This window comes from Centruroides vittatus, unplaced genomic scaffold (assembly GCF_030686945.1).
Source record: "Centruroides vittatus isolate TY-2023 unplaced genomic scaffold, ASM3068694v2 contig_474, whole genome shotgun sequence".
NCBI lineage: Eukaryota > Metazoa > Arthropoda > Arachnida > Scorpiones > Buthidae > Centruroides > Centruroides vittatus.
The window spans coordinates 1,745,419-1,759,673 of NW_027122266.1; the positions used below are offsets into that span (position 1 = coordinate 1,745,419).

The 14,255-nt window shown below is 31.7% G+C and overlaps 1 protein-coding gene across 1 annotated transcript in view; it reads right to left on the reverse strand.

Moving 5' to 3' along the window:
• Nucleotides 1-14,255, reverse strand: part of eIF3a (eukaryotic translation initiation factor 3 subunit a) — a 42,145-nt gene that overhangs the window by 16,257 nt on the left and 11,633 nt on the right. The window contains exons 2-5 of the mRNA XM_067273333.1: nt 4,720-4,910; nt 3,285-3,421; nt 2,999-3,221; nt 2,789-2,929 (exon numbers count right to left, since the gene is read on the reverse strand). Coding sequence (XP_067129434.1) covers nt 2,789-2,929; nt 2,999-3,221; nt 3,285-3,421; nt 4,720-4,910 — 692 coding nt within the window. The remainder of the gene's footprint in view (nt 1-2,788; nt 2,930-2,998; nt 3,222-3,284; nt 3,422-4,719; nt 4,911-14,255) is intronic.

A 14,255-nucleotide genomic window follows, 5' to 3' on the forward strand; every position in this document is an offset into this window, starting at 1 on the left:
ACTTTACACAACTTGGACTGAAAATTAACCCAAGCAAAACCTATATTCAGATTTTCAGAAGAGGAGGAAGACTGGCAAAACAAGACCATAATTTTTACTTTTAAGTGAGAAATTGAAACTAACAGAGGAGACCTCTTACTTGGGGCTTAACATAACTTCAACACTATCCTTTGAAGCTCACGTTAAAAATATGCGGAATAAAGCTAATAAACTAATCAATAACCATATATATCTATTGGTCAAAAATAAAAACTAATTCAATTCAAAAACAAATGCAACTTTTTTCAGCAATAGTGATGAACTCAATATGTTATGCTTTTCCAATATGGGGAATTGATTGGATAACTCGTTTTGAAATAATACAATTACAATATATAAGGAAAATATATGGATTAGACAGAGCTGTCCCTGGATATGCCATGACACAAACAGACTACAATTGGAGCCTTATTTGGTATTAAGAATACAAAAATTTTATAAAAGACTGATTACTAGAGAAAAAAAGTCTAGCAGAAACAAAGAAAAACTATGTCAACAATTGGTTCACTAAATTTAGTCAAATGTTGGCTAAATACAGAATTTCTCCCATTTTATTTGGAAACACAGAAGACGACTGGCAATTTGGTAACTCTGCATTAATAGAAAATTTGTTTAACAACTCTATCCATCAAGAAATAGTTAAATTACAGAGTTCAAAATTTCATCCCTGTTATATGGAGAACTTAAACTTTCCTCCTTCAAACGAATACATCAATTTTCACCTACCATTTATGATAAAAAAATTTTATATGCAGCTCCAACTAAACAGTTTTTATATATTAGTGGATCAGAATTATATAAAGATCAGAAACGAAATATGCAAATTATGTCAAGAGCAAATTTTGATCTTCCATATAATATTGGGTTGGGAAAAAAGAAATCCATTATTTTTACATTTATTTCAAGACTTTATTTAACATGGTTCGGATTGTCCGATTTAGGTCAAATATGCACCGTTTTGTTTTATAATTTGTTGCCATTTTAAAGGTAACTTCATAATGCCTCTCTCATAGAAGCCCTGGTCCTTATTGGCAAAAAACTCAACTAAGCGATTTTCACAATCTTCTCTTGATAAAGAGAAAACAACACCTTTCTTAAATTCCAGCAAAAGTTTAACTATATAAAAACGTTTTCAACTGATTTCATCAGTCTTCTTCAGTTACTCAAACAAAAAAACAAAAAGAACGAACCAAATTCAAATTTACAAAATCACCGAGATTTTGTAAATTTGAATTTGGTTCGTTCTTTTTGTTTTTTTGTTTGAGTAACTGAAGAAGACTGATGAAATCAGTTGAAAACGTTTTTATATAGTTAAACTTTTGCTGGAATTTAAGAAAGGTGTTGTTTTCTCTTTATTATACCAGTTCCAGTAGGTTTGTTATTCATTTTTACTTCTCTTGATGCCAATTGTTTATCACTAAGGAAGTTTTGCAACGATAAAAAAAGATGGTAACTGCTTCCCGGAGTTTCTGGAGAGTCACTATAGACGTGTGTGGCCTGGCATTGTCCGGATGAAAAACAACACCTCTCCTGTTGGCCAATTCTGGCCGCTTCTGGTCAATCGCTAGCTTCCAATGGTTTAATTGTTGACAGTAGAGGTCCAAATTTAATGTTTGACCATATGGAAGCAGCTCATAGTAGATGATTCCTTTACAGTCCCACCAAATGCACAGCAAAACCTTCCTGGCCATTATTCCTGGTTTGGCCACTGTTTGAGCCGCTTCACTGTGCTTTGGCCACGCTCGTTTTCGCACAATATTGTCATATGTGACCCATTTCTCATCCCCAGTCACCATCCATTTAAGAAATGGGTCGATTTCGTTCCATTTGGCCAAGGCTTCGCAGATGGAAATTCAATCAATCATGTTTTTTGCGTCAATTCGTGTGGCACCCAAACATTAAGCTTCTTTTTGAATCCAGCTTTAAGCAGATAGTTTAAAACTGTTTCGTGGTCAATCTTTAGCTTCTGGGTGATGCTACGACTGCTAACATGCTGGCCCATTTCAATCATTTCCATGATTTTATCGACATTTTTTATGATGGGCCTACCTATGCGAGGTGCATCTTTAACATTGAAATTACCAGAATGGAATCGACAAAGCCAAAATTGTGCATAATTGGCTGTGACAGTATCGGGACCATAAACATCATTCACAATTTCAGCCGCCTGGCTTGCATTTTCGCCTTTATCAAAGCAAAATTGTAAAACATAGCAAATTTTCTCTTTGGTAACTTCCATCTTTTACACCCTATAACTCACGATTAAATCGACCAATCAAAAAACTAACAAAATTTTTTTTTTAGTACGGAATGTCACTTTTCCAATGAGCACAAGTCTGAACTTGTTTGATCAATACTTTACGAGATATATATCACTACAGCCATCTAGCAACCACCAACCTAATATGTTCATGCAATGGCTGTACAGAGATTAGGGAAAAATATGGTATTTCCACTCTATCCGAGAGTAAATCAATTAACAAATTCTATAAAAAGTTGTTTCAAATGAGCCCAACTACAATAACAAGATTGTACAATTTTTTCATTAAATACGTTAAATTGTCTGAGAAGGCCAGTAACAAATCTGGTAACAAGATATAATCAAAATTATTTTTGTAATTCAAGATAAATACTATTATTAATGTAAAATTATTAAATGTTTAAATTATGTTCCCCCTTGTAATGGGATCATCACATATTACGAAAAATAAATATTATTATTATTATTAGCAATTGTTTTTATAATTACCTGCCACAGTTCCATTTGTATAGCACTCTCTAACTGAACAAGTCTTGTTTCAAGGTGCATTGCTTGACTCTCAGGATTATTTAAATTAACTGCAGTTTGTTGATTCTGGTGCTTGTGGATGTGACCAAGATGAGCTCGAAGCTAATTACATTAGCAAAAGTTAAATTAAATGATAATTAAAAAATAATCACTAGTATTAAAATGCCTTACATTATCACATAATTTGCGGAATTCTGTTTTGCGACTGTATCTCAGACAAAATTTGAAAGCTTGTTGAGCAATATCATGATAGAGACGTTCTACCCTAGAATTATTTCTCAATAATTCTAGACATTGTCTATATGACTCCCATAAGAATTTTACCCATGGAGTTAACACCACTCGATCTGTACGATCTTGAGTATCTTCACTACTAACTGCACTCAGTAATAAACTGTAATATTTTAAAAATAATTAATCATAAGAAACAAAAGAGAAATTAAAATCATAACCATACCTTTCTGGAGTCTGCACATTATCTAAATCATCGATATCTACTACAGCCTGCTGAGATTCTTCTCTAGCAGCTTCAGTTTTCTCTTCAGCTAACTGAAGATAACTTCTAACTACATCTTCTAGAGATTTTATATTTACCTTTTAAAAACAATTTTATTATTAGAATCTAAATAAAAAATAATAATTATTTTCTTCCACTAAATTATGCATGCCATTTGAAATTGATTAAATAAAAATTTAAACTTTAAAATAGTAACAACAATATTAAATTTAACAAGTCCAGAAAAAAAAACAAAACAAAAATTTAAATGAATAAATAAAAACCTATTATTTGAGAAAAATTTTTATAGATGAATTAATTTAGAATATTTCAATTCCTCTCATAACTTGAACTATTCAGTATTGAACAGAATTCTATTTCTATTTAATTAAAATTACACATATTTTTAAAACTTATGAAATGTATAAGAATGAACATCATTAAAAGTAAAATAAATAAAAATAGAACTTAAAATAATTAGCTTTTGATATTTATACATCCCAAAATTAAGTTTATATAAAAATTAAGCTTACACTATAATTACAATCAAATATATTACTAAGAAAATAAATTAACTAACATTAATTTAATTAACATCAATTATCCAAAAAATAACTCATAGTTTTTCTCCCTGGAAACTTAACACCTCATTTATAATTCATTATCCTCTCACCAAAGGTTCTAACACCATTATTAAGAATTTTAAAATATTCTTATATGTTAATATCAATTCCAATTTTAGTATTTGAAATATTTAGTTTTTACCATATTTTTTCAATTCTTAATAAATAAACATATAATAATAATTTTTATTTTAAGGAATTAAAAAATTATCCCCAAATTAAATATACTGCTACAAACAAACAACAAATTTAAAAACATTTTACTAATAATTGTAGAACAAAATATCTAATTACATAGGCTGTTTTTTCCAACCTTCAATGGTCCATAAAAAAAAAACAAGTGTAAATAACAAAATGAATTTATTACCAAAAGTTAATCCAACAGCCAACTGAACAATTTTCCCAGATGTTATGAGATAATAATAATAAAAAGTTTTATCATAACAATATTATTATAATATGGCAAAAACCTTAGTTTTGAGGGTAGTGATGAGTTTTATAGAAAATTGTAAATGTTAATAAATAAAATCTTCATTAATTCCAATCCTTCTTAGATATGACACACAACCCTCATCTATCTTCCTAGACCTTTAACTACCAAAATTTAATAGCATCAATGTCCCTTACATACAAGTACCCATGGAATTTTTTCTTTTTTGTTTTGATATTTGTTGAGTATACACAACAGCCAAGAAAGTAAAAGTTGAATCTAAGTATTATAAATTTTATAATTCCAAATCAATTATTTAGAAATATGGCTTAAATAAATTTACCTGTTGGCAAATATTTCTGTACTGAAATAAACCTTCTTTAGCAATATGGCTCTTCTTTAAATCAACACATAGCTGGAGATATTTCATCATAATAGGCTCATGGATTTTTTGCCAAGTTCGATGTTTTCTACTTTTGATAACATCATATAGAGCATCCAGAGCTCTCTGCTTCTTCCCAACATCAATAAATTCTAAAAAATAAATTTATTTGTAAATACAATTATTATTTATATTTAATTGTCTATAATTATTTTATAATTCTAAAATATAATAAAGATATAAAAATAATACTAAAAATTTGGATCTTAACAACTTGACTCATAATCAAGTGAAGAATTGATTAAATTTGCAAATTGTTCAATTTAATAATTGATAGTCATTGATAAAATGACATTCGTTGGTTTAAATAATAATTTAATAAATACTTTTTAAGTTTCATTAATTTTTCTAAGTAATTATTCATTTAAATTTATTAGTTATTAAAAGACATTAATTTAATAAGTATTTAAAATTTTAATGAATAAATGTGGCTAGTAATTACTGACATAGAAAATACCTTAAAAGAATGATTTTTGTCTATCTTTTAAATTTTTGTTATTACTAGGAATACACCAGTTTCGAAAAATAAATAAATTTTAAAAAGCAAATAAATTTACAGAAACAGAGGATTTTGTAAAAAATATCTTTAAAAATTTAAGTGTGTTCATATATTTTATTGTTTTTCTTAGGAATGCCATGCATTACGGTTTTGAAAAAACAACTTAGTTTGTTGTCATATTTGCTAACTACAATCAAAGACTTTTTGTCCAATGGCATCACTTATTTGCTATATATTTAACCAAAATAATAGCCCAACCTCATTTCAATCTCATTTAAGGACCAATGTGTTGATTACATTTAGTCATTTAACAGTTTGATAGATGTTTCATATGTCTCCAGTGCAGTGTAATTGTACTGTACCTTTATGACTATACATTGATAAAATAGCTTAATAAAACACTTCATCAGATCAGACTTAAATTTAAAAGGTAAATAACATTAATATGAAATATAGGTAAATAACATAATATAACATTAACAAAGGTAAATAACATTAATATGAAATATAAATGAACATTTATCAGTTCTGAGTGCTCCAGAATTGTTCCACAAATGAAAGAGCTTGTATCAGTATATTGCTTTACTTGGTCAGTCTTTTCTTTTTTTCATATTTTAACTAAAATACCAGCTGTAAACCTTACAGGATTTTTACTGTGATTATTTTTTTAGTTCCTTTGTAATTTTGTAATGTTTTAAAATTTTTGTTACAACTAATAAATTTTATTTTGTTTATAAATCTTTTTATAGATTAGTTTGGAAAGGTTTTTGCCTTTTTTTTTGTTTAATATTGAATTTGCTTACAACAAAAAGTTTTTTAATGTATCTATAATATTTTCTAACAATTTAAAAACAAACAAAATATCTAAATTGATTTTGATAGAACAAAGCAAATTTATAGTGTATGGACAAAACACATGACATAAGATTTACAAACAGTGTCAAAAAAGTGACATTATTAACATGAAAGATACTAGTGAGGTCGAGGCCAAAGTTTTAAACACGAAAACGTGTACATCGGACGTTCGGCGCCGTTTTCCTGTAAGCCTAGAAGTTTGGCAATGGCCTTTCGAATGTCGAGCATGATTCCACTGACTTTCCATACGCCATTGCCAAACTTCTAGGGCTTACAGTAAAGCGGCACCAAATGTCCAATGTACACATTTTTGTATTGAAAATTTCAGCCTCAACCTTGCTACTGAAGAGTGAGACATTGTCAAGTGTGTAAATAGTTAACAAGAAGGAAGAGTACATATTTGAAAGAAAGGTGACAGGAAGATAGTAATTGTATTTATTTATATTTTGAATATTTTTTAATTCTTGAACTTTTTATATTCACAAAATATAATTCCCAAAGATGAAATAATTCAAAATGGGTAAAAAACTTACTTTAACACAAAAAATACTTTAAAACAAATAGATGGCATCAAGTTGAACAGTGCTTTGTTTTTGTTCTGGCTCTAATTTTATAATTAATTAATTCTACCATTTTTCTAAAACATTTGGTTGTCTTATTTTTTGCTTGTTAACCTTAGGTACATGCAAGTATTACAAAATTTGTATTATTTTGTTGCTACTAAACTGCACTTGTGCCCATGGCTTAGCACGATAGTTAAGCCTAATCTGCAGCGTGAAAACCTAGAGCTTCCCCAGAAAATGTGTCTGCAGCCTTTGAAGAAACATCAAAACTGGGATTTACAGAAGCCATCAACCATCTAAAAAGTATTTATCAACCCATAGTGAATAAATAGCCCACTTGTTCACTGTGGGCTGATAAATACTTTTAGTCAACCAACAAGAAAGCTACCCAATGGATAAACTAATACAAAGGATAACTGACATCCATTTATGTTGTTTAGATAAATATAGTACAAGAAAAAATAGTTAAAATGCAAGATGATAAAATACATTATCAATCGCAATTGAAATCATATGCAAATACTGTTAAAGCTTCCAGAGTCAAATGACCAGTCTGTGACCAGTCTGGTCAAGCACAAAAAAAGGAGACATTACTGTAACTCCAGGGATTAAAAACTCACAAGTGGATAAAAATACAGTCAGAAGTCATTTAGAATCTATCTGTACTAAAACTGGCTACCAATGGCTTCAAGATTGACTCCTGTATGGCGCAAGATGGGAAAGTCAACCTCCAAATATCCAACACTGCCAGTGTCGATAAAATTATTGAACTAATCAACAACAATAATGACTCTGAATTCAAATTTTTGGCAAGAAAGAAAACTAAAAGCAAGCCCTTAGTGCAAATACACCATGCATGCTCTAACCTAACTAAAGAGGAGTTGATTAACACTGTCACTGCACAGAATGATAACTTAAAATAAAAAAAAACTGGAAGAAAAAGATCAGAGTCTTCAATTACTTAGGAATCAAACAGTGCTACAACAATGTCTCACTAACCTCGTACAGCTTTGCAGGTAATACTTAGAATGTATCACTAACATTTTCGACCCATTTCCAGAATCTTCATCAGGTGTTCTATAAATTTTTCTGGTTTGATTCTGAAAATGTTAGTAATATGTTCTAAATATTACCTTGTAAGGAACTGAGTCCGAACCTTATTTTTTATTTTATTATTATTTCCGTTTTATTATCTTTTTGTTTGGGGTTTATGTTTATTTAGGATGAAGGTTCCCCACCACTCTCTTGTTAGTAATGAAAAATGAAGAAAAAACAACTCACGGAGAAATAAGCGCCATAGGAAACATCTTGCGCACTTGCGCTGCCCGGCGGAAGTAACAGTCCGCAGAAAAAAAATGGGGGGGGGAGTCCCCACAATCACTAGTAGAGAAATACTTGATAAACCGTCTTAAACATCCCAGAAAATTATGATAAATATTTTGTAAACGGTTTATAAGCTTTGTCGGAAACTTAAAGCTGCCAGAACAAAGTTAATGTTAGCAACTAAGTATGTAAATAAGAGGAGTAACCCAGCTCAAGTGTGACGTCACCTCACAGTATAAAACCCGTACGTTAACCGAAGAAGGAGAGGTGATTTCCAAACCGAGGTGATCTCCAAATCGAGGCGACTGTGAGAGCGAGGTTAATTCGAAAGCGAAGTATTTTCTGATAGAAGTCCAGATTGATAATTGGACGATCCAAGGTGCTAAAGAGGAGTTCGATTGACGATTTGACGATAAGGATTGAGGAAATAGTTTCTTCGTATAGTGAGGTGACGGATAGACGTTTAATTAGTAAGAGATTTTGTTCATAGTTGCTAAGTATTTGATTTGTCGAATTTCAAAGGAGAATTACTATTAAGTTAAGCTAAGTTTATTGTCGGGTTGACTTGTTGATTTTCGTTAATAAATTTTGTTTGGAATTATTGATATTTGTACTTAGTACGTTCTAGTTGCTAATTAAATATATTTGAACTTTTGATTTGACTTGATATTTATCGTTGTTATTACTAATTTTTCGGTGCACGCTTAAAAGCCCAGGCCTGGCAAACTAATCTCGAATCCGCGTAAAGTACCCGTTAGGTTAACAAAAGTTTCACCGACCGTAATTATAGTCGGTTTCCTAAGCTACTAAAAAAATAGTACTTTACAACCTGCAAAGCTGTACAAGGTTAGTGAGATGTATTTGTATTATTGCTTTGTTCACTGGATGGATTTGAGTGCTACAACTGCTGTAAATTTGGTCATATTGTTTCAAAATGCGTACCAGAACAACCAGCCTGCTCACATTGTGGTGTTGAGGGTCATAGTTAGAGAATGTGTGGAAAAGACCAAGTCTTCTGTTATTAAATGCATTAATTGTATCAGATGGGCTAAACATCTAAATATCAATGTTTAAAATGTTTCCCACAAAGCAACAGAGCCAGAATGTCCTTTATAAGTTGAATCAAAACTGATTGAAAAGACGAACTATGGAGAGGCTACATACCAAGAAACATATTAAAATTGTTCAATTTAATTAAAATCACTCCAAGGCTGTCACAGGAAATCTGGCAAAATAATAGATGACATAGAAATTGCTCTATTACAGGATCCCTACATATACAATACCAAAATTGTTGACTCTCCTAGCAGTTTCAAGATTATCTCTGCAGATGTCCCCAATCCCCTAGTTTGCATTATTATATGCAATCCATATATTCCCATCTTGCAGCTAACCCAGCTATGTAATGAGTACTGTACTGTAATATCTATTACTTTGGATACTGTTCTGTTCATATCTTCAGTTTATTGCTATTGCAGCTTACTTCTGAATGAAGCCATCTCTTTTTTTTAGAGGAAACCTATAAACCAATTGATAAGAATAGGCTGCTGATTGGTATTGACTCCAATGCAAGAAACCTACTTTAGCATGATATCATAGAAAATAACAGGCAGTACCCTTTTTGAAGAATTCTTATAAAATCAAAATTTTACTGTTATAAATGAATCAAATGATCTAATTATGATTCTATTCTTGGAAAAAGTTGGATTGACTTAACTATCACTGGCTCTTCGCTGGCTAAAAAGATCACAGGTCCATCTCCTTTTGCATTGAACAACATCACAGAGTTTGCCTTACCCAAAAGTAACTCCTTCAACCTAAAAAAGGCAAACTGGCAAATGTTTTATGGTCTAATTCAAGAAGAATTGAATAATTTAAGTACATTAACCCTATCTTAACACTGATCAGGAAATTGAAGAATGGGTGTCAAAGCTAAATAACATTCTGATAAGTGCAGCAGAAAAAGCCTTCTAAAGAGCAGGAAAGTCTAGGAAAGTCCTTCTAAAAAGGGCAGTGCCCTGGTGGACTGCAGCATTAACATCTGAGAAAACAGGTCAATTCTCTTAGGTGCAAATTTCAAAGGCAGAAAAATCCTCAATCAAGAAACTGACTACAAGTCAGCAAAAAAGAACTATTGCAATACAAAGGGAAATCTTCATCCATGGAAAAACATTTACAGGATCTTAAACAGGAACAACACAGATCTTACACTTCTGGCACCCATAGATAACACCCATCAAAGTTATGATATCAAATCTGCTTTATCAGCCCTGGCTGCACAACTTTTTCCTGGAGATAATACCACAGATGAATTCCCTAAACATAAATCTATCAGAAAAAATTGTCAACTTGTATGTTCAGTTCCAACTGAAACAGATTATTATTTCTCCACTTTCAAACTCAAGAAAGCTCCTTGGGACCTCATAAGGCTCTAGGAGGTAATGAAATCTATGCCAAAATGCTACAAATGTGTTTCAACTTTTTGGAGTCAATTCTACTCAGTCTGTTCAACTCCTGCCTAAGACTGTCTTACTTTCCTGATCAGTGGAAAATTGCCAATGTCATCCTTTCAAAAAGCCAAAGACTGACAATACCAACCATCCAAACAGTATACACTAATTAGCCTTCTTCTAGTAACAGGTAAAGCTTTTGAAAAAATGATTTTGGGCTGGCTCCAGTGGCATGCTAATATGTACTGTACCACTGGCTTGACTCAAACCAATATGGCTTCAGAAAAAGCAAAGTGCTGAAGATGCCATCTATGCCTTGACAGACATTATAGAAGAAGGCCTGAATAACAAAGTTTATACTGCAGCTATATTTTTGGATATTAAAGGAGCTTTTGACAACTGTTGGCACCCAAGCATTATCAATGAGCTCTCCCAACTAGATTGTCCCATCTATCTTGTCAAGTTGGTTTCCTCTTTTTTAACTAATAGGAAAATAAATCTATCTTGCCATGATCACTCTGTTAAAAAACTCCTAACTAAATCTTGCCCTCAATGTGGTATCCTATCTCCTTTCACGTGGAACCTTGTGGTAAACTCCTTTCTAAAAACCAAACGTGACAAGCCAATAAGTGTTCAAACCTATGCGACAACCTTGTCATTGTGTGTCAGCATAGGGACACTGCTTTTTTGGAAAGTAAGCTAAACAAAATGCTGAGTATTGATTCCAAATGGGCCTATCTTAATAAACTCCAATTCTGTACTTATAAGACCAAAGCAATGCTTTTTTACCAACAAATACAAATTTTCATACCCCAAGGTTTTATTAAATGATGACTTAATCAAACAGATAGATTGACAAAAGTACTTGGAAGTAATCCTTGATACTAAACTCACTTTCCATTAACATATTGATTACATTTTGGCTAAGCCAAGATAATAAACTACATGCTGATAAAATGTATTAGGTGCACCTGGGGACTAGATCATCAAGCTTGTAAAACTCTATATAATGGGGCAATACAACCAATACTACTTTATGCAGCCTCTAGCTAGAGTCAGGTAACTAGTAAATTCAGTAGCAAGTAAATTACTCTCTCTTCAAAGACAGTTTGCCATCAAAATTTCAAAGTGCTGCATAACTGTTTTTACTAATGCTTCTCTGATACTAGCAGAGCTCCTTCCTTTGCCACTATGTATTAAAGAAAAGGTTCTAAACTACAAACATCAAGGCTTAACAACGGTCTCTACTCCTATCTATGGTTGTTCATACGCTACCAAACTGCAATTACCTACTATCTCTGATCATCACCCTGTAAACAAAGTTATCCCCAGGGTACATCTGCTTCCTCCATGATGACATTAATATCTACACAAATGGGTCCAACAGCCCCATTCATGTTGACTCAAGTGTCTGAATCTTCCTCCACGCTAACATATTTTGCCCAAAATATGTTAAAAGGTACAGATACCTCCATCTACCAAGCTGAAGAAGATGCTGTCTACCAAGTTGTTCAGTGGGCCACTTCACTACCAAACAAAACTCTGTCTATCAACATTTACAGTGATTCTCAGTCTGTCCTAAAAGCGCTATTAAATCCCAATTGCAATAGCAATAAAATCACATATCCAACACAATATTAAAAATCTTGTAAATAAGATAATTTTTATAATTGTTCCTGGCCAAACTGGCATACTAGGAAATGGAAAAGCCGACTTCGAGGCTAAGTCAGATGCAAAGGACACACTCACACCCCTCTCTCATGTAGCAGCCTTAAAAATTATATTCATGACAATGCTATGCAAAAGTGGAATCAACAATGGTTGAGCAGTAAAACTGGTAGAATAACAGGACTTTATTTTCTTAGTGTTGAATGCAGATTCTCATTACCACTTAGTGATTTAATGTTTGCTACTGCTCAACTACTTACTGAGCATGGTAATTTTAGAAGCTACCTGGCGATGTATAACCAGGCAGAAACTGCCTTTTGCTTTTGCTCTACAGAAAACCTAGACATTATCGATTATATGATCTATCATTGTCCAATTTACAATCAAGATAGACTTATTCTGAAATTAGAAATCTTTATGCTTGGTTTCAAGTGGCCATGTCCACTCGATAAGCTTGTTCAGAAGCCAGTGTGTGATACTTTTTATGCAATTACGTTCAAAAAATATAGAAGAAAAGACTTTCTAATTTCTAGTTTTACATTTTAGTTTTCACCGAAAGCCAAATACTAATTTTATGTTTACTTTGTATAATGTATTTTGGTTTTACGTATTCTTAGTGTTATACTTCCATAGGAGTTGTGCACTTATTCTAATAAACAAAAAAAAAGTAGAATTAAAATCTTCAAAATATAAACAAGTTTAATTCATATGAGGGATATTGATAAGTCTGGCTTTGTAAAAAAAATAATAAGCAAAAGAATTAAAAAACAAAGTAATATAAAAAGAAATTTTTAAAAGTAAATTCCTTAGGTCAACAAACAAAAATTTTATTTTAGTTATTTTTTTATTAAATAATTACAATTAATATAAATATGTATATACATAAATGTTATATAAGAGAAATTTTTGTCCGTTTCCCGTCATTGTTGGTCTGAAAAGTGAATGAGTAGTTCAAAGTTCACTTTTTTCTCCTCGCGCCCTCTATTGGTCTGAATCGGCATATTGCTGATGGGTGCCACAGTTTAAATTTAATTAATTAATGAATTAATATTTGAAAAAACTGTATTAACATCAAGTGTCATCCACTACAAGTTTAAAAAAATGTATTTAAACTTGAGTGGATGAATAGAAAGTATTTTATTAACGATTGAAAATTTGAATGAACAAGATATAGGGAGAGTGTGAACTAATAGTAGGGATTTAAAAAAGAAGAAAACTTATTTTACATATTTTTCAAGCTCCACACACTTGTGACTATGTTGTTCTAACTTCTTTAACTCATCCAAAAAATTCTTTTGGTTATGCTTTGGTTATACTTGTTCACAGCTAATGTGATCCCCTCAATGGTTAAAAACTTCCTTCCCTCAAGGTAATTTTTGTAGTAGTAATCTAAAAGGGGCAAATCAGGCAAGTAGAATAAGTGTTTCAGAACTTTAAAGCGAAAATCTGTCAATTTCTGATGCACAATGCCCACCCTGTAAAGAGTGGCAATGTCTTAAAATTTCCTTCAAAAGCTTGTCTCAACATTTGGAAGCCAGTTGCTGCTTCAGTTTACTGAAAAGTATAAGATAGTACTTTGCAGTAATAATTATTCCAGATAATCTAAAGCAAAATTTCATCTCTGTCCAAAAGACAGGTATGAATGTCAGAGAATTTGCTTCTCAGACATTCTTAACAGAAAAACAACTTGTCAAATTTTTCAACAGTAAAGTTTTGCATCATCCATTGTCAAATAACTCATTTCAGTTATTGAAACGTCTCCATAACATTTTCTCGATCAATGAGAATAATGATGGACTTTCACATACAGGTAGGCCTCCTACAACGCGGTACCTTTACAATGCATTTTCGCTCCAACACGGTTGGAAAAATGCAGAAATTTTCTTACAACACGGTTTAGGGTATTTAGAAACGAATTATCTTTCACATAACAGAAAAATTGCAACGGATCACATAAGTGCAGTGGAACTTGATGGAACAAGCTCAGATCTTGAAATAAGGCCAGTCAAACATTCTCTAACAACTATAATAAGTACGATGAGGATTGAATTTGAGCATACATTATGTTTATTTTTGATT